The sequence below is a fragment of the Manacus vitellinus genome, unplaced genomic scaffold (genome assembly GCF_001715985.3).
Source record: "Manacus vitellinus isolate BGI_N305 unplaced genomic scaffold, ASM171598v3 scaffold_35_pilon, whole genome shotgun sequence".
In the NCBI taxonomy this organism is placed as follows: Eukaryota; Metazoa; Chordata; class Aves; order Passeriformes; family Pipridae; genus Manacus; species Manacus vitellinus.
In genome coordinates, this window is record NW_021940498.1 from 3,240,389 (window position 1) to 3,262,898 (window position 22,510).

A 22,510-nucleotide genomic window follows, 5' to 3' on the forward strand; every position below is an offset into this window, starting at 1 on the left:
CATACCATTTCATCAGTAGACACCTTGCATACATTTTTACATTTACAGTTTAAAAAAAAAAAAAAAAAGATTATTTCTCTCTTACTCTTAGTAGGCTCTGGTGAGCAGCATGACCCATATTTTTAAACTAATAAAATACAGCCACTGAGAGCAATCTCACAATTATTTGCAAGTTATTTTAATTTATATTGTCATTATTTCTTTTGTTACAGTTACTTGGAACACAAGTTGTTTTAAAATTTATTCTCATTTAGTCAGGCCACCTCCTCCTTTAGAGGAAGAATTCAGTTTAAGCAAGGTTTTTCTATTCACAGGAGTTCATGTCGTGGTATTTTTAGATCTAAACACACCACAAAGTTATTTCTAAGTTTTAAAATGTCACGATACTACATCTGTGTGTAAGTGTAAGATCACAAGCATAAAAAACCCTGAATTTGTAGGATAGATTTTCTCCTACAACTTTGCTTCATCTATTGTACATTTATACTTAAAAAAATCAAATCAAAACAGCCAACAAAGTGTCTGGAGAGCTGCTGCAGAAGTATGAAATCATAATGGGGAAGAATGAAGGTGGTTGTGCCTGCTGATCCCTGTAAGTGCTGTCCTCCATCTATCCAAGTCTATAAAAGTGCTTAATAACTATAAAGTTGATGACTAGATTTTTGTTCCTGATTGTTTTCACACATGTATTAACAATTATCTAGTCAACCTCTGACTTCATTCTGATTTGCATGACTTTAATAGAAATTAGTCACTATTTTCCTTTGGAAATTACAAAGCTTTCATTCACCCTCCCTAAATGTTGTCATCACCCCATCTCCAAAATAACCAAAAAAATCTCATCAGTATCATAACCCAGAGCTGCTAGTGATTAAACAACCTGATATTGAAAATTCTGACTTTAGTGTGTAGTATTTTCAGGAGCACAAATCAGCACTGTAGGACCCAAAACAGAGTCCTGAACTCTGACACAAATGGTAGAGAACAAGCAAGGTGTTTTAGAAGTTTGAATATAAAGGACCCCTAGCTAAGTGATGTCAGTTTATCCTTGGGTTAACCGTAATTATTGTATTAGAAAAACAGTTACAAGAACAGGATACAACAGAACAAGGTCTCTGCCAGCCTGTTTAGAGAGAATTGGACAGGACACATTCTTGCCAACAACCCCCCCCCCCCCAAGCACTTATTAAAGGGGGTTTGAACATTGTTATCTGTGTTTGTTCTTGACTGTATGTGTGTTGAGATGTCCAGCAAACATGACAATGTATAGTTCCTTCTAATTCCAGCTTCATTCATATTGGATGTTGTAGGTTTCCCATGTATGGAACAGTCCCCAGCTCATGACCATTGTTCAAAAGAAACATTTTGGAGAAACTCTGGAAGATGGATTGGCTTTGTTTTCAATTTATCACTAAAATTTCTAAACCACCTCTTAAAAATCCGCTGACTGGAATAAGTGTATTTGAGTAACTATTTGCAAGTCTGACACATCTAACTTGAAAGAAAAGCACAGTTTGCTTCACATTGCTCTAAACCACTTCACTCCTGCTTCTCAGGGTAAAGCTGAGCTCTCAGACCCCATTCATCAATAAACAACGTTTGCACTGGAATTATTTGCTGTGGAAAGCTCTAAAAGTCCTGTGTTTGCCAACCAGCACCACACAAAACAGGGAAGAGAAAAAGCATTTTCCCTGCTCGAAAACCACCTTTCAACAAAGTATTTCTTGGATCATTTTCAGCTGCAAACAACCAGCATGAGTTTTACCTTCTCTCATTATTCCATTCCACCATTTACCACCACTGTTGCCCCTACTCTGTTATGCTCTGGTGTGATCAATAGTTGTGTCTATCTAGGAGAGAAGTTTGCATTCTTGTAGCTGTTTTAGTGTTCTCTGCTGTCCATAGTGAGAGTTGCAGCTTTGCAGAATTTTTTTTAGCAAATTTTGTCTCAATTCCAAACTTCTGAAAGTAAATAACTGGGGATGTTTTCCCAGGCAGGGCAGCTCTACCTCATTCAGGCTCGAGTGAAAACTCTTTACTGAGGAGGAATATTTTGGGGAGTTCTCCGAGATCAGGCTCATCCAAAACAATCACAACTTTGCATAATTTCTTCCCTCTTTGTGAATTTTTTATTCTAAAATTGTTAATAGCAACTGAGCCACGATTGCAAATTTCAGTGGTAGCAGTGAACAGACTGGGACAAAGAGCTAATAAATCACTGACACAGCAGTTGCATAGAGCAGAAGGGTGAAAATGACTTTTCCCAGCTAATCTGAGCCATTCATAGGGAAAGCCTAAGGAAATTCAACAGGAGAAGCACAGCCAGTGTCCCACAGACAGACCAAGTGCCATCCAGAAACCTCTACCAGTTCAAAAAAATCCCTGTAATGGGACTTTGTCAGTGTGGTGGCCATTTCCTTTGGGATATTAATGGTGTCTACAGACCTTATTCCCTTCTGCTAGACTAGTTTAGCTGTTTTCAGCTAAACACTGCAGTTTATTTAGGGATTTTTAACTAAATATTTGGATTTTCAGCAAATACTAAAAACTCTCAAACATGAAATTTTAGTTCAAAATTTCAGTCACCCGAGCAAGTTACAAAAATCAAATAACTCCCACAATCCAAATCAATATAAGTAAAACAGTCAAAGAAAAAAAAGAAACACATCAAAAACCAATTAGTAACCACTTGAGATTAGAATATGATTTAAACCTCTTGCATGGTTTGGATATAGTTAAAAAAATTTAAAAATCCAACAACATCAAGATATCCAAAGGCCATTTAAAAGTGAGTTTTGAATTCTCTATACTCCACTAACAATCTATAATTTTTTTCATGTTTTACAACATCAATACTTCATGTTTCTTAAGAATATAGAAGGAAAAAAAGTAAATCTTTTAATCAATCTAAATTTTCTCCCAGAACTTGTTTTTGAGAAGAATCGAAGTCTTTAATGAGAATTCAAAAAGATTTTTTTGCAAAATCAATTTCATCCAAACACACCATTTCTTACTGACATGGTTTGCCATGACCTGTTAATTACAGTAATTGGGTGTGTAATTTGCAACAACTGAGATAAATAGGCAAAATTATACCAATTCATAGTTTACAAAGAGAAATACATGCAGAAATAATCAAATGCATTATTCATTATTAGTCACAGAATCCCTATTCTGATTTTTGAAAAGAAAAATGTTCCTATCCTCCTATTCTGGGATTTGCCTTTCCTGGCATCCTAAATGCTACAAACAAACCATGTCTTCAGGCACATTCCTAATTTTCTCCTCAAGGTCTTTACCATCTCCTGACTCAACATGACTCTGTAGATTCTTGTTTTTTTTCATATAAATATGGTGGGAAATTTATTCTGAGTAACAAATGAAAAATACTTTTACATCTTTAACTGTTATTCCAATCTCTGATATCCCAACAATTCAACATTTAATTCTTACTGTCCTTATGAAGGCATATTGAACATAAACATGTATGAGACTTCTCCAGAACAAAATAGTTTCCTGTTAAACTGCATTAAAATATTGGTTTTCAAATATTGCTTTAAAAAAAGTCCAATAAAAATTACAACAGGCAAATATGATCAGAAATATTCCAGCACACACAGCCTATAAGATTGTATTCACCAAGTGAAATAAATACTTCAGAACACTGGAATATTCATTGAATTTGGGATGGGGGTTGTTGTCTGCCCAAGCCCCGCCCCAGTTTCTCATCTGTCTCAGACAGATACTGGTATATAAAATACTGTACATCTTAAAATAACTTTTGAATATGATTTTTCATTTCTTCTATCTTGACTACTCAGTTTTTCCCTTGAAGATTAGTTCACACTAAAATTGAAATCTACATTTTGACTCTGTATAAAAGATAGGCTGCTATTAAATTTACTGCTCTGCAGGGACTTTATTAGGGCTGCTACTGAACCGTGCATCATTTTAATTAGAATTAACACTTTCATCTTGTTTATGAATATATGTAAGATAAGCTTTGAAATATTTAACATCTGGGAATACCATCAAGCTGTCACAGCAAAATTAAGACATTTCACATACATAACTATTATTATATAATAGCCAGATACCAAATAACTAAACATTCATTGTTAGCATTTGGAGTATAATCTTTCTGTGCATACATTTTCATGTCCTTTGGGAATTTATTCATGCTTTGATCAGTCTCCCTTTGAAGCAAGGCTTCTTTAAAGAGAGACATTTCAAGTGCAGTCCTTGACTCTGGGAGATGTTTCACTGGTAGGTAGAAGACCTATTTTACATAATTTATTCTGCCATTAGCAGACATATCCCTAGAACAGCACGAGCAGGTTGGTTCCCAAGGAGCGCTTCCTTTGCTGAGATATTTACTTTGCAGGATGGGAAGATTCACTGTTCAAAAGGCCACCATCTCCAGGTCTGCCACCTCTCAGGAACTCAAGATTCTTCCTCTGGGATTTGATGGGACTCTGAAAAGTAAAATTAGGTGGGGTGGAAGCTAATCCAAACAACAAAAAAAATCCCAGAGAACCTTACCATTAATAATATTGCATTTACCATCCAATTATTTTTGGTAGTTTTTTTCTTTCAGCTGACAAGAGCTTAAGCTCATGAGTACCCTCCAAAATAATGCTCAAACAGTGTCTCTGACATGACACAAATTTTGGTTGGTGTGATTTCTGAGAATCTCATGAACACCATTGCCCTCACAGTCTACGCTAGCTCACGACACAGAATTTTATAGTCTACATTAGTTTTCCTGTGTGAAACAACTGCTTTTGACACTCTTTCCACCCTAAGTTTGAGGAAGAAAAGGATATATCTGTTGGCTAAAGCAAAAATTGTCTTACTTGCATTATTACTAAGAGCTACAAAAGGCAAATGTAGTTCATGTTTTTAAATAACTGTACATATTTTCTTGTTTTCAAGACAAACCTTCTCAAAAATCTCTTTGTGCTTGTGATTCTTCGACCACACTATTCAAGAGGAAACCCTTTATTGATCGCTTTTGAAATTACATTTCTCAGCATAAATGCTTTAATAATTGACTGAATAATGCTTTAATAATTGACTGAATGAAATGATTGGAAGCCTCTATGGGAACAGTTTTATTACAGAATGTGTTTTATGGTTTATTTGTGAATGTGTTACTGATTAATAACCTGCCTTGGAGGAAGTACTGGTGATTATCTTCAGATTCTGGAGCTCAACTTTATGTTGAGTCCTCAAAGGAGACATAATCTATATTGAAATAATAACAACATTCGAAAAGCTTTCAATTATTTCAAGGTATAAATTTAAGTCCTTGTGCTCAGCAGCAGCCTAAAAAAAAAAAGTCACCTTTAAAAAAGGAAAATCTAATTCTGACAATTTCTGAGCCATTATATTATAAATATATTACAATCTCTGAACACTACACATTCTTACATAAACAGTTTTAAGATTTAAGTCAGATTTCTTATCATTATTGAAAAAACAATCCACAGTCTACTGTAGTGTAAAAACTTGGAAAATTTTCACTGAGCACCATGACTAAAATTTTTTCTGAGCTATTATGTATTTTTGCTTTTCAGGGCTCCATGACAAAAAGTCAATGAATAACAAACATCCTAGCAACTGAATTTTCAAAGGTCTTTTCAAAGGTAAATATTATGTCAGAACTGTTACCTTATTGCAACACATGGCTCTGGAAGTCCTTAAAACATGATTTTTCCATAGTTGTGCCACACAAACAATGTGTTCCTTTGTCCGGTTGGTGGCCAGTTGTGTCTCACAGCTTTCTCATAAAGCATTTCCCTTTCACAACTTTCAATGAGTTCCATGAGTATCACAAGGCATTTTGTATTCAACAAGTGCTATTAAGTCTTGAACCATTATGGTTTTACTCTCTTCCATGTGCTTGTCACAAGAGACCTCTTCTGAACTCCTAAAGATGTCCATTTTCAGCACACTGAAGAAACCTGCTTACTGAGGAGAATATACTCATCCACAAGGAAACCCCATCCCACTTCTCCTCCAGCTGGAGAAAAGCCTCCTACAGCTGTTAAGAGATAAAAACAACCAATGCTGAAATGTTACATTCATTAAATGCAGCGGGCCAAGAGTTTCACTCAAACAAAACTCGCCCACATTCAATATATTTGACTGCTGAAACAGTTCAGGTTGATCATGTGTAAAACGCAGTGAACATTTCCCAAGTCAAATTAATCTGAAATGTTTGAGCTCAAGCTTTTAGCTCCTGACCGCCAGAACAAGAACAAAAATGATGTGGCAAGCAAGAAAAAGCTGCATTACCTAAGAATGGGGAGGCACTGTTTCTGTTAAGTCTCTCTGGGATGTGACACACAAGGACAAATCCTGAGACAGTAAGGAGCACAGGACAATAATGCAGAATTAGAGCATTCCCTTCCTGTCATACTGTAGGATACAACCTATCAGTCTTACACACATTTTTACCATTTGTGTGTTGGACGCAGCTGTTTATTTCTGACAAATAAATGTCTTCGAATTTAATACCAGATTTCATTTAAAGTCTGTTTTGGGAAGGCAAACAAAGTATAAGGCTCGACCAAGAATTAAATGGTGACTAGGCTGCTATCATTCAAAGACAGCATCTCATCATATATAGGGAAGTCCAGCTGCACACAATCTATTAACAATAGATTTGAGAATGAGACCTAAAGACTGTCCTTGTTTGCCCTCTGGCACCTCATACACAGAACACAGCACATGAGCCCCCGTTCCCAGGCTATTTGTGACAGTCCCTCCACACCTACGGCACCGGAGTCTGGGCAGCCAAACTGTTTTTGTCCCCTGTTGCAATCCTAGGCCATGGCCTCACCACCCATCCTACGGTGAGGAGACAGGACACAAGTGAGCTGAATGGGGGAGAAATCAATGGAGCTGACAAGTCTGCTCAGCACGTTACAAAATGACAATAACAAATCAAACAACAGTTTTACAATGTACTTATGCCCAGTTGAATAGATGCACAGTTGACTGGATATACAAATATGTGTATTTATGCACACTTGATTAGATAAACAAATGTATTTGTATTATATGAGCACTTCACAGAAGTTAAACTATTTATTTCCATCAGTACTACAAGTTTAGCATGTGGCCATCACTGCAGTTACTTCCTTCAGCATAACAAGAACAAATAAATAAATTTGCTAGGAGCTGTTGCTGATGTCAAATCATGCAGCTGTGGTACCAAGTCATACACAACCACAACAGAAATCAATCCCTGCTGTCCCTTGGACAATTTTTGTTTACTGTTTATTAGGGATAGCTGGTAGGATCAATATCCAACTGTACACATCAACACAAAACCTGAGGCAAGTCATATCTGAGTTAACAGCAATGCTTTGGTTTCTAAGTTTCATGTCTTTGTGTAAAAACAGAGAATATTGAAGTTTTTCAGTTTGAAACTCACTATTTAACCTGAGCTGGCTTCCTTGTTCCACCCTCAAAGTAGGTTTCCATTCAATGCACATTTCAGTATCAAAGTGAAAACCAGTAATTTCCAAGAATTAATTCGGTTTGCAACCATTAAGTTTTCTATTTGTGCATAATTTATTCAGAAAAATCAAGGCTTTAATTTGAGTTTTGGAAACCAAGCTGCAGTGCCTATTGTAAGGTTCTTTATTTGCTCAAAATAATGCAAGTACGTATGACATGACAAGTGTGTGAACAACTTCATTTAGTATCACTGTAGTTTCCTTACTACATAAAATCAAATAAGAAGTTTTTTATTTCTTCTTTAAATCCTCACTTCTGAAGCAACACTCCTTTCCAGCTGTTTTATCAGATTTTTTGTGTTACAATTTATCCAAATCTGCAGATGGCTGCAGATTAAATAAAAAGGACTGGGTGTGAGCTACAGTGGGAATTTATGAAGTATTGAGATTTTTCTGGCTGCTAAATCAGGCAGTCACTGAAGACAAGTGCCCTTAGGGACTTATTTAATTCCTAACCCTTTGTTACAGTAAAAAAACCCTAACAAAACCACAAGCAAGCAAACAATCAAATAAAAAAAAATCAGTAATAAACTTAAACATCTACAGTTTTAAGACACTGAAAAGACAAGGCAGAAACATGTAACTTTAAAGACACATAGAAGCCATCAAATGAACCTAAAATTGTTGAGAAAAAGGCAAAGTGAATTAATATAGGCAAGTCAGACCTCTTCAAATTGGTACAACTCACTAAAAATTCATCTTTCTGAGAGTAACTAATATCCCCTGCATTTCACCCAGTCCACCATACAGCATTTTCCTCCTACTTCAGCTAAGCAACAATGTTATTTTTAATTCACACTAATTAAAAGTCTTAAGGAAAAATGGTTCTCTCTGAGCAAGTGGAAAAAGTAGAAATGAAAGAGAGATACAGTGTAAAACAGCTTGGCACATGACCTGCCATTTAGAAGTTAAAACCAGTATATATGAACATGAAAGTGCTGCCAGTAGCATCTGCAGTGTCCCTTCACAACAGATAGTAATTTAAATTTTCATCTACTGTAAACACAGGCTTTTTTCTAACGTACACAGTTCCTGAGGTCAGATTTTTTTCTGTATGTTATATGTGGTTGAATATATTCAGGTGCTTTGATTAGGTCATTATCATTTGCTTTTCTGTACTGTTACCTACAGACCTATTACCCACAACTCCTATTTTTCCAATGCACGTTCTTGGATCCTGCTAAAAACATCTATTTAGCAGTTTGACCTAAAAACCGAATTTGGAATTGCAAAATCACGATTCCATCTTACCCATATTCAGAATTCTAAGTTATAATACGTGTTGAGTGTTCACAGGTGTCCTGCAGTCTTACATAGGCTAAAGAGTAGGTTTTTCAGTGAAAAACAGATATCACCAATAATCAGAAAGGTCTTGAGCACTGCCATTGAAATAGCGAATTCTAAAGCTCTTCAGACTCACATAAATTATGTAAAATAAACTGTCATTGCTTAAGCACAGGAAAAAAAGGTGAACCTCTTTCAGAGCAGTCACACATTTAAGAAGCTGTTATAAATGTCAGTAAATTATATGACTATTTGCAAAAAATAGTGCAACTATTCAATGATTTCATTATTAAAAACCCCTCAACTAATTAAAAACCAACTATTTTAATTGTACCCCTAAGAGATCAGTGCAGAGAAGATTGTTATATACAACTGCTCTCCCTGACACTCAAGAAGGGAGGAAGATTTTGGTAAATTTTGCAGGCTCCCCATCCTCCCTGCTCTCTGGAGCACTGTCGGGGGTTCTTCCTAAACAAAAACCACCATGGAATAGTGCATAGGAACAAAGAATAGTGGAGAACAACCACAGAGTTGAGCCTGATGGGTAAATAACCATCTCCAACCACTCCTGCCATTCTTCAGGCCACCTCTGATGTTGTTCTACACGTGCCCTCACCTCTGTCCCCTTCTGACCCTTCTCAAAGTGACTCCTTTCTGACAGTGATGATCCTTGAGGGAAGATCCCTGTGGGCTTTCACTTGAGGCTTCAGTTGAAAGGAGGAAATTGAAAGCAGAAGAAGAAAATTGAAAGGCTTCGATTTCCAGGGGAAATGAGGCTTCAATTAGACTTATTTTATATAAAATTGAGAATTTGTGTGATCAATCTTCCTACTTGACTGCCTTCTATTTTGAAAGGAAAAAGGTATTTAAGAGGCCTGCAGTGGTCTAGGAGACAGAACATATCAGCTAATACAGCCAGGAGCTGCAGGTAGTCCCAGGAGACCTTCTGTACATGTCATATTCTGTGACAGAGAAAAAATAGTCAGTGGATCATCCTAGTCTCCAATTGTTCATCCTCTTTGACAAATTCCTATCTTTGGCTATCCAAAAAGTGTTGGCAGGAAATAGAAATTTGAAATTTTACTCTCTGTATCTTGGGGAACAAGGGAAAGGTCCCAGCTCTGCTGCAGGAGGGGTTTTCCATGGTGGTAGAGTTTTGTCTTAAAAAGATAAGTTGAAGTCTTCCAAAATTTTAAATTTAATTTTATTTTTCCTCTCTCTTTTTTTTTTTTTGGTAGTTTAAATCTTACTCTGCTTTTCCTTTACCGATCTTCCTTCAGTGCCTGGCGAAGATTAGATCTCATGAGTAAATAAACATATGGAAGAAAAATCTAAAGGAACTTTACAGTCCTCTATCTGTAAGTATTAAACTTGCAGTTCCAATTTACATTTCCCCCCCATTTTTCCTGTTTTGCTGCCAACATACAGGTAACTAAAGTATGACTAACATTAACTACTTGCTTTCCCAAAAACAAAGACATACTACAGGTACATGTATGAGGAGGGTATTAGTTCATATTTGCAAAATGAAAAGTTTTTTTTAATTGAATCAGATGAAATGGCTTAAGAAGAAAAAGCCAAGGTCCTAACATTGAAATATTCCACAAATTCAAGTAATGAATAAGGAAAAGAAGTGTTTGTTCCACTAAAAACTCAATGCGTTCAGGCATTAATATCCCTAGGAAGCATTGTTCAGTCAACTCAAGGTCAAAGAATTTGAATGTTGCATTCCCACTTTTACTGTATTTGTTGTAATTAAAATAAACCAGGTGAGTCTGTCAAAGCCTGTTGGTTTACATTTTTAAAGCTTCTTCAACTATACCTCATAACATCCTTTGGGGGTGCTGAGTTCCTGAGAATGTTCCTCAAGAAGAATCAGTTTTTATGGTCGGTAAAATACATTTCTGCATTGTGTTTGATTTGTTAAGAATAAAATATATTCTGAAATTACTATAATAACTATTAATTCCTATATAAAATTAATTTTTTATCTGCCATTAATTGCTAACCTTGATAATTCAGATAATTTTTGGTAAATCATTACAGAATTAGACTTCAGTTAACAATAATCCAATTATTTCTGTATCATGCCCAAACAGAGCTATTACAATTGAGTTTATAATGTTCCTTATCATGATTGTTTGTTCCTGTGTAAAATAAACCACAAACACCATAAAATAAAATATAAATAAACCATAAAATAAACCATAAACAAAGTCCTGATATGACCTTTATATATTATACATTTGTTAAATTTAGTACAACTCTTGTCTCGGGCTGACATTCAGGAAATATATGACATTGAACTCGCTACTTTTAAGTGATGTTTATTAGAATCCTTTTTAAGCTCTAACTTGTTAATGGGGCTGGCATCAATGGTTTAGCAAAGCAGTTCAATTAGAGCCATTTATGATTAATATCACCAAATTATTGGTATTAATTTATTCATTAATGCCTACAGAAACAGAAGAACATGTGAATGTTGCTGTTATTTCAGGATTTTGAGGAGACAATCTAGAAAGTAGATTGAAACCAAAGATGATAGATTGTTTACACAGTAAGTTTAGAGAAGATGGTATTTTTTCAGGTTATCCCCTTAAGAAATGTACATAACACACAAATACCTGTGAACATCTTGCAATCAATGAGACTTTTCCCCACTGACCTCAGAAAAGGAAGACATTTCCAAATTAATGAAAAACTCCCCATCAATCTGCCTCTGAACTGACTAGACACATTGGGGTATACATTTAATAAGTATGGATATTTTAAACTGGTTGGGAATTCTTCTCACACACTTTTGTGCTTTTAAAAGGAAATAGGATGGATAGGGAATACTGATGGATTCACAGACAAAGAGAGATACACATAAAACCCACATATATTGAAATAACTGAAATGTTGCCAGTCAGGGAAGCAAATAAACTAGATTTTGGCAGTTAAAAATGACCTATGATTTTAATAGCAGTAGTAAAACTGATCAAAGACTGTTTTTATTCCCATTCTTACTGCTTTGTAAAACTATGTGCAATGACAAAGGCAGAATGTCTTTCCTTTTGCCACTTAATACTTCCTGAACAGAGACTGCTTGTCTCCAAAAATATCAAAATAGAAATTTATTTTTTAAATTCTATGACAGATAAGCCCTATATACCTCAAAGTGCTTACTCCTCCACTGAGCCACATGACGGTGTATAATCAGTTTGACAACATTTACAAGTAGGAGAAAACATTCAACTATTAGCAAGTATTGCCCACCACCCAATTAGTTGTCAGAACAGATTTCAAAATGCAAAATTATTATTTTGGCTATTATTTGCATGTAGAGGAAAGAAATAATTCTCTCTTTTGAATATTTCACAGAGCATGACTACGAAGAAGTACCAACACAACGATGTAAAATACTTTCAAGACTCAAATTCGTAACTCCAGCGAGGGAATGGGAAAGACAAAGGGTTTGGGGTTGGGATTTGCAGAAAGGACCTAGAAGACATGAAAATTGTGTAAATATATCTCAGATCTTCTTATCAGACTATAATGGTTTCTACTCTTCCCCCACCTAGTCCCCACAACCCCGCTTCTATGAAAATAAGTTGAATGTAAATATTTCAAATTTTCCCTTGGAGAGTTAGTCCCATTCAGGTATTTCATGATTTGATGGGTATTAAAGAGTTAGTTAAGGTCTCATTGACACAACAGGTCTTTTAAACTAAATTTTTGATTCACACCTGAGTCAAGAAGGAAAGTGTCAAAATAAGACATTCTGGCTATTTGAAAGGTTGCTCTCAATCTCACTTCAGTTCACAACAGTCATAGTGTAAAAACGCATTTCCAGTTGTCCAAGTGGCATCTCCACCACCAGTTTTGGCACAAAGAGAAATATGCCCGCCCTTAGACACTGCAGAGTGGGCACCAGTGAAAAATTAATCATTGCTCTTTAGTTAATAAAGCCTCTTCTGCATTTGGGTTTGCCTTAGGCAAGATGTTCATGAAGCAATGCAAAAATAATATAGCTTGGAAAGCTGTCAGAAAAAAGTAGCACTAATATTGAAATACACTGAAGAAGAGCGAATGGACAACATCAGATACCAGTGAAAATGATTTCAAAAGATATGGCAGTTCTATTAGATTATAATTTTCTAAAATAGTAATTTGTTACTCTTGGGGCAAATAGATAAGAATATGCAAACATTTGTGGTTTTGGGAACTCTATTTCATTTAGAAGGTACCTGTTCAGCAGCAAACTGGACAAATTGAACAAACCAGAGGAGTCAATGTACAGCAGAAAACATTTTTGGTGAACTCTGCTGGCTGTACTGCTCATGTAGAGATCCAGAGTATGACTCACTCCCATAATGGACAGAAATTCATTCAGCATTAAAGTCTCAAAGAAAATCCTTATCCCATTAAGAGAAAAACCTTTTGACCTCATGTAGAAAATGATGCTTGCTTCCAGTAATGGTATTGTCAACATTGCATCTTTGCAATGAGTATGTTTTGATAATTAATGCCAGCAAGATCAGACAACAAAGTGACTTTCATTTTCTGATTACAATGCACAATGCTTTTAATGCTCTGCATTATCTAAGGTTGCTCTGTTCCTTGCCTAATACCATTGAATCTGAGAAACTCCGCAGCAAAACAGCAGTCATTTATGTAACTTATGAATATGGACTCTTTCTCTCCCTTTTTGCTAAAAAGCAAATGTAAATCACAGTAGACTCACATCTCAGTGGTTTCTGAGGCTTTCTTTACAATTATTACTACAGAAGAGAGTATCTTATCCTCAAGTCATTGTGAAATTATTCTGAGCAGCAGAAGAGAACATGCAAGGTACATATGACATTATAGGACTACTTTTTTAAATTAAAAACAAAAAAGAAAATAAAAATCCACCAGTGTTTTCCTACCATGGCAGGAGCCCTCCAGTTCTTCATATCCCACAGTGCAGATGCACCGTCCCAGAGGCACGAGCCAATCCCCATCTGCCCCACAGTACAACTTTGGGGTGTCCCGTTCCTCAGCACTCTTCACGCAGGAGCCCCGAACCTCCACCAGAGAGGAAGAATCCACCCTTGGAATGGTGTCAGGAAACATGGCCAAATTCCTGACCGTGAAAGGGCACTTCTTGTAATAAACACGGACTGAAACCAAAGCAATGCAGGCTCCAATGTCCTGAAAAGCAAGATAAAACCCTTTCTTGTTTATTGGCCCAACCTCACGGACTTCTGTGTTGAGTTTAAGGATGCGGTCGCCCAAATCCATCTGGGTAAAGCTCTCGTCAGCTGCAATAGTGTCAATCTTACTGTACTGGTTTGGCTTGAATTTTACTCCATGAGACTCATCTGACTCCATGTAGTAGAGATTGAAAGTTTCCTTGCAGGTCCCCAGTACCCAAGGAATGCTGTTGCAGTCCCTCAGGGTGAACTTCATCTCCACGTAGATTTTCTGTGCAGCATCCCGGGAGATCCAGTTGGTTTGAAGCCAGTTGTTTTGGTTTGGTTCCATGACGTTGCACACCTGGTAAGTGTGAATGGGACGGTTGTGTTCATCCATCTCAGTTATGGCATCCCACTGAAAAGAAAAGGAAAATATTTATTGTGCATATGCATACCCAGAGAGCCCATTCATACATACACATACACATGCCCCATGTATATGCACCTGTGGCTAAACTAAGAATAATTATTTACTTCAAGTTTGATGGAAAGACAGTAGTTAAAAGCAGATCCAACTATAGAACAGAACATGAGCTACTTCAGAAATTTCAATTAATAGAAACATTAAAAAATTACCAGGGCTCAGCAAAGAAAGAAATACTGGCCATGATTATATTAGCAAATTTATTAAGACTGAGAAGATTCCTGGGTATGTCACACAGTCGCCTATGCAGATAAAGTCTTCTAGACCATTCCTGGTTGGTGTGCCAGGGGGCTGGCTCTCCAGCAGTCTTCAAAGCAACTTCCACAGCTCAGGCCCATGGCACTCACTGGTTTACACAATTACCCTAAAAACATTTAACTGTATATAGAGATGTTTCATTTCTAGCTCCATAGGACCTGTATTACACTTATTTCCCCCAAACAAAAAGCAACCAACCAAAAAAACAAACCAAAACCCAACTGTCACAGGCATTGTTCTGTTGTTGCCTCTACGAATTCTCTTGGAGTTCAAAGGTGGAGGAGCCTTTTTCTCCTCCCTATCCCCCCTCCAGGTTTTCCTTACATCAGCTTCACCAAACATTCTCAAATTCTGGTGGAAATTCCTGCATAGAGGTTCTCAAAAAAAAAAAAAAAATTATCCATGTGTTTCATATCAAATGCCTAATTTATTACATAATCAGCTACTCCAAAAGATTACAAACATCCCCAAAATAGCTTCAATATAGTCAACTTTTCACTAGGCACACAGAATATCAATGCAGCACTAGATAGAGAGATGTTTTCATATCAAAACACAGGACTAGTTATAGTTCTGTATCCAAAAATGTTGTGCCCCACCAGAAGTTTTAGTGCATCTTTTAAATGTGCTGATCCATCACGGTAGAAGCAGCAGAAAAAAATAAAACAACAACAAAACAAATCCCACAAACAACAAAAAAACTACCGCTCCAACCTGTGGAACCTGTGGCTTCATTAGTCTGAAAAGTCTGAACTCAAACAGTTGTTGGAATTCACATTGAAAAAATAATTCCAAGTGCTGCCACTTGCAATCATAGGATTGGAATTCCTGGTCACTGCAGTACCCAGCTGGGATCTATGCAGAAAAATAAGGGCCCTCACTTTTGATGATTCCTCGTTACATTTAATCATTATTATACAAATAAGTGTTATACACAAATGTAGCCACAATGTAAATTGAGAGAATAAACAAACAGAAGCACAAAAGGTTTTCTACATTTATTTGTGTATCAAGTCATATTAAGAGTAAGATATGTTATGTGCTCCAGAGAGGTCTCAAAAAGAACAAAAATTCCCCAAACAACCAAATACCAAAAAAAAAACCAAACACCAAATCACCCAAACAATACCCCACTGCAACAAGCCCAGAATTAAAAAAGTAAGTGTGTGGTTTAAAAACAATGTAATTTTTAAAATAAAGAACAGTCTTCAGAACTAGTCCAAACTAGCTTAAAACAAAAGAGCCTCGACATACTACTGTCTCTTAAATACATTAAGGAAAACATATCCAACAGATCCTACCCTTGCCATGAGATTCTCATAAGAAATATTTATATATTCACTCTGAATCAATATCTCAATCTGAACATAGAAATTAAAGCCCTAAAGTTAGCTCTTAGCTGTGTGCTTAATAATACAAATCTACTAATTCTGTAGGAAAGTAAAGGTTCAGGGCTTCAGTAATTGGTTTCAAAGACTAAAACAAGATGGATTGATCAAACATGGATGGTGCTTTAGTTGGTTCAAAGCAGAGCTCACATGTTTCATGCCTGTGCCTTTCCATTTTACTCCCAGATAGCCCAATTTATAGGAATTCATCCACTGGGCAAGACAAACATTTTATTTAATAGAAATAGTAGCCTAAACATCATACCTATAAAATATTTCCAAAAGGGTTGCCATGGAATATTTCTGTGCAGCCATTGCACGGGGACATGCTTGTAAATACAGCTGAGTCTGTTGGCTTATGCTCTTTATTACTGGTGTCAGATATTGAGTGCAAACAAGGAGAACTCCACCATCCCAAAATGCCACTTTAGTGCCACAGAAAAGTCTGTGACAGAACTCAGTCTGTGACAGTCTCTGACAAGGGCACATTGTTCCTGTGTGAAATACAATCTGCTTTTAAGTTTACCTAAGTGTTGCATTTCTCTTCTGGTAAAAACAGTCAGGAAAAGCAATAGTTAAATTCAGTGTAGACAACAAAAAGCCAAACAATTTATCAAATACACTGCAGTTTTCTTTAGGGTGTGTTTCATATTAAAACTCCTAGTTAATAAAATTATAAGCATTTATAAACATTTTACTTGTAAGAAACTATTATTCCCTGAAACCTCAAAACCAAATGAACAGAAGCATCTCATTGGAGATGCTTACATCTGGAGTTCCTGAACTTATGAAGAAGAAATGCCCAAAACATGTTTCGGAGGAAAGACTTAAAAATACTAGTTTAATACTGTAATCAACAACAGTGTGAATAAGAGGTTACATTTTACATGTATCGTAAAGGAGGAGTCTTTTAAATAGAAGAACATACAACTTGAAGACTGGTAGAAAGAAGATTCCAAGATTACTTGTCACATCCAAGCACAGAATATGAGATTAGGCTACAAATCACACTGAGATTTTAGTTAGATAAAGTCTCAGCTGTTTTCATATCTCTACGAGCTACTTTACAACCTCTTTGTTCCATTTTTGGACTTCACTAATATCTAACAGCTGTACAGAGACCATTATAAAGAGTTAATTATCTAATTTAAATCTTGTACTGGCTATATAACACTGAAATTTTCTTTCAATGTTCCCCATTTTGTTATTTTAAACCAAAACCCTGCAGATTTACAAAATCAGAATGAGCTAGTTATTAAAATCCAGTAGGTTGTATCACCAAGGGCATTATAAACACCATAATAAGAGATTAATGTATTTCATGGGTTTTTTTAAACACATCACTGACTGATGAGAAAACATCTTGGTGACACCATGCTACAGTAAAGAACAAACAATGGGCCACTTTCAGCTTGACGAAAACTGTCATAATTTCCCTGAAGACACCAGTTATTTCAACAAATCCTGAACCTTGACTTATCTCTAAACTTTGCTCGCTCTCTTAAGTGATCTCTTTTTGAGGTCATATTGTGCTGTTTGAAGAAGAGAGATGGTAAATTCACAATTGGCATGATTTGCTCAGTATTTGCCACATGCAACACAGGATTTAGCAGAACACAAAGGACTGACACACTGGTTACTTAGGCCCAGGCCCTCACTCAGCAGTTTAGGGAAGAGACCATCTGCTCTTAAAAATTTTGCTGCATTTTTATTCTAAGCTAGAAATTTCCCTCCCTGTTTTCTGCTTGCCTTTTTGCTCAAGGCATAATTGTCTAAAACTGAAGGGTTATGCACTTACTCCACCTAGCCACTGGATCTTAGCTCACTCGAGTAAGAAAAGGTTGTGGCAGACTTAACATCAACACATTTGGATATCAAGCACACCATGGGACCCCTGGGTAAAATATTCTACACAAATAGTTTGTTGTTGAGTAAAACACAAAGGGAAAAGACTGGATTTCCATGCAGAGAACTGAAAGAAAGAACATGGGATATGAGATTGGGGAGCAAAATCTGTTGACTTCAGCTATCCCGCATTTTACTGCCTGCTAAGAGGACACATCTGTTAAGGCAAATCCTCAGTGGTGAGGAGTCTTATTTCTTATCTGTCAACAGAAGAAAGATTTCCATTCTAAAGTGAGCAACAAAACATGTAAGATTCATGCCACACAGATCTGGTTTACTGGTTAGCAAACCAGTTCCTTTCAGCAAGGTAGGTAATTTCAGAAATGGAGTTGTCAACTACTTCTTACACAAAAAACATAAGCTAACATTTGAAAATACACTGAACCTGAACTGCAGCAATGCAATTTGCTGACACATATCCCTCACTGCACACAGACATCCATTGAAATGGTCAGGTCTCTGTCAAAAAGCCCATCCTATAAAAGGGATGGACTGTATTTTTTATACAGAATTGCTGCTATCCTAAAAAACAGTCTGAAGAAAATTGCAAGTGTGTCCACACAACTCACACGCCCAAGAACAGTTAAATAAGCATTTCCTTATTTATCACATCCAATGAGGATAAAAACAAAGCAGACACCATTTTTTCCAATATCTTAGTTTGTCCTTTTTTCTCGTCCTAAATGCTTTATTCCTTATTTTGCTCTCCAGTATTTGCAGATCTCAGCTGGGAGTCACCTAATAAAATCTACAAGTGAATTCTCACTTTCAGCTCTTTGCTACTGACAATCTTATAGATCCCATTGCCATGGAAACAAGTTGAATGGTAAAAATAAAGAGAGTTTTAAAAGTTTTATAAATTCCCTTTTACTCTCTCCAGTGAGATGATCTCCATAGAAATGATATCAGAAAGATCTAAGCCAGGAAACAATAGAGAAGGACCTGCACTTGGCATGCACAGCTGCTGGCTGCCACCTGACAGGGCACATTGAAACATCTCGCTGCTGTAATGACATTCAAGCAGAACCAGCCATACTACATAACACAACTGCAGGAAAAAAAAACAAACTTCCTTCACATTAACATGCTTAGAAAGTGAACAAATTTAAGGCACAGTTGGCATTTAAAATGGCATCAAAACCAGCAAGACTAAGGAACATTTAAAAGAACTACAGAATTGCTGTAAATTAAAGGCATCGAGTTAATATTTTCCTTCATTCCCTCTAACTCATTTTTCTTCCCTTTTCCCAAGATCCACAATTCTGAATGTGAAAATGTTCAGCCCTCTGAAGCCCAGTAAGAGAATTGATAAGACTGAACTCATGTAATGCGTCTACTTAAAAAAAGAAAAACAAAAGCAGACAAAATTCCCCAGGTATTCGTGTATGTCCCAGCAAGTACAACCTGACATAGCCAGCAAAATAAAAACAGCAATTAAACTACTTGTGTTTTACATTCATGATTAAAAATTGTTTAGGGAATGCATAGAAATAAGCAGCACATCTTTTATTAGCTCTGTGGAATTATAATGACAATGGCAACACAAGTTTAGAGAAAATGAGACAACTGTTTTTCGCACAGGCAGCAGCACACAGGCACAGACTACGGCAGTTGAGGGCAAACCCATCCTAAAGTCTGCAGAAGTAAATGTATTTAAAAGGAAACAGAAAAAAAATCATAATTAAATAAATAAAGAATGAATAATTAGGGCAACGTAAACAGAGAATACAGAAAATAAAGTGGCAGATTATTCTGTGTTCTCCAAAGGCAAGTGTTAATAAGGCTCAGGCTATGGAACAGCTGCCCCACGTCTGAAGTGGCCAGGATGATTCAGAAAGTTGTTAATGCCCTCAACATTTAAAATCCAAACCAGTGAATCCCTTTTCTGTTATTTACATGAAGCACTGAATGGTGAACAACTGTGAGATGAGCTGTGCCAGGCGACCGAACTTCACTCTGCCCTGAAAACTGCTCCTGTTCGTATGAATGTTTTCTACAGGCAAGCAAGACTAGGATTTGGTGAGAATTGGGGGATGAACCCTGGAATTCAAGCAAGACCAGCTTCAGATATAAGAAACAATTGACTCTCACTTGGGGATTAGCCAGCACAGGACTTTGGGATCAAAAAGAGACAGTCCTGCTCTAGCTTTGTAAAGTGAATTGTTTCAGAAGGGCGGAGGTCTTGAACATGGACCTTTACGTATATAATAGAAAAGATCAGGATGACAGAAACATTTAAATCTAGAAATATATAATCTGTGAGGCAATCAATTTATTTGACTGATCAGAGTCTAGATAGGAGTATGATAATGCACCAGTGAAAAAGTTACCCATGGAATGATATTTGGACATGGCAGAGAAAGTATAAAACAGAAGGCAGAGAAAATAACACATCTTTGCTTCTATTCTAGATTGTGAAAAAGCTGAGTACGTTCAAGAAGAAAAACAAAGAGAATTCACACATATATGCATACATATGAAGGGTATTTATTATAAAGTGAAATACAACTGAAACCAAGCACTACCGTATAAAATTCTGTCCAGCACTCTGGAACAAAGCCATTGTTTCCCTGAGTGTGCATAGTCTATAAAAGACTCAATGACTTGTGTGCCATACTGTAATTTTCTTCTAAAAAGAAAGAGACATGCTAGTAAAGCCTCAGCAGGTGGTGACAGATGTCACAATGCAGTGGTGAAAATTGCTGCTGATCACCTTTCCATGGGCATCTTATCCCTTTGTAATGCTGAGAGCAGAAAGTCTACACCTTTTCAAGGTACTATAGCTCAGAACACTTAACCCTGCTGTGTACTCTTCAAAATCTGCCTATGCACTGTCCCTGAGACCTGCACCAGAGCTTGCTGACCTCTGTTTTATGAAAGAAATAATAATACTGAAAACCAGATACATAAATCTGTGGTTTATAGCTATCTGCTACTAGAATAGAGTTTGATCTAGCTAATCATAATAGTTGTATGCTAGGCTCTAGAGTCCCCCTGCTATTACAAAACACAGAATAATGATGGCAGGGTATGGAGAATAAGAGGTTAGAAATCCTCACTTGGCTGAATGAGATTTATGTGATTAACTAAGAATAACTGCAGGATGTGAGAGCTCTGAACATCAATACATGTGTGTTGAAATACATGGGTCTGTTGTAGAATAACAGACGTGTGTAAGAAGCAAATTTTGTCACTCATTAGAATCATAGAATAGCTTGGGTTGGAAGGGATCTTAAAGATCCTCTAGTTGCAAAACCCTTGTCATAGGCAGGGACACCTTCCACTAGACCAGGTTGCTCAGAGCCCCATCCAATCTGGCCTTGAACACTTCAGGGTTGGGGCATCCACAGGTTCTCTGGGCAACCTGTTCCCATACCTCACCACCCTCACAGGGAAGAATTTCCTCCTAATAACTAATCTAAACCTACTCTCTTTCGGTTTAAAGTCAGTTCCCCTTGTCCTATCACTATCTTGTGAAATATAGTAGTAAATTAGTAAATATCATTAGTAAGTGAGATATATCATGACTTAAAACACATAAGTGTAATTGCTTATACTTCCTTATAATTGGAACAGAACAAACATGGACTGAAAAATAAATTGAAACTAAAAAAATAACTAAATTACACTGTAGGAATAGTTCAGTCAGGCTCTAACAGGTGTGAGCTGTTTAATACTAGAATACTTATTTGCTTTTGTGTTTCTTCATTTCCTGAGTGTGGGGAGCTGGAGCAATCCTGACTCTGCCCTTCCCACCTAGTAAAATCAGTAACTAGAGCAGAATGTTACAACACTGCTCAGTGAAGCCAATGTGCTGGGTGCTTTGGCAATGCTGCACAATAGCTGTCTGCATCAGTTTTGTGGCCTAGGGGACCTTGCTAGATCTCCAAAATAGCACAGACAATGTTACAGTAAATGTTTGTGTGCCCTCAGATAATTAGAACCACAGAAAAACATTCTGGAGGAAGCTTTGAAAAAAACCCGAACTCCAAACAACAAACCATGAGCAATCTCTACATTTCTAGTTTAGAAATGTCTACAAATTCAGAGGTCATCCATTAATCTGTTCAGCTCTTTGTAAACTGTTCTGTGCAGTGGTGTCAGTGCCGCACTGGCTCAGAGTCAACAGGCTCTGTGATATCAGAGCTGCCTTTTAGACTCCCCTGCTGCCAATACCTGCACTTCAACCCTGCAATTTGGTTTGGCCTGCTGAGAAGGCAGAATAACATCCGGGTAGGGAGAGAGACTTGGTAGAAGGTTTTCTCAGCCCTCAGTTTGAAAGCTGACCTTGTCTGCCCTATGATTTAATGCATGTACTGGGGCAAATGACTGCTTTTACCAGTTAAGGCCTTCAAAAACTCTGCATTGCATCATGTCACAAACATGCCTTAAATGCACAAATTTCCAAATATTAGTGCCCTTTTACTTGCTTTTGAATCTACCATTCTGATATTTGAAATTACCCTTCAGCAGCAGGAAGACTTTTTTGCCTTTACCACTCCA

General features: G+C 36.8%; 1 protein-coding gene across 3 annotated transcripts in view; it reads right to left on the minus strand.

Annotated features, from left to right (window-relative positions):
* EPHA6 (EPH receptor A6) overlaps positions 1–22,510 on the minus strand; it is a 405,075-nt gene that overhangs the window by 315,422 nt on the left and 67,143 nt on the right. For all 3 annotated transcript variants that reach the window (XM_029961479.1, XM_029961480.1, XM_029961478.1), the window contains exon 2: positions 13,724–14,387. In XM_029961479.1, the coding sequence (XP_029817339.1) occupies positions 13,724–14,369 (646 nt within the window). In that variant the 5' untranslated portion in view covers positions 14,370–14,387. The remainder of the gene's footprint in view (positions 1–13,723; positions 14,388–22,510) is intronic.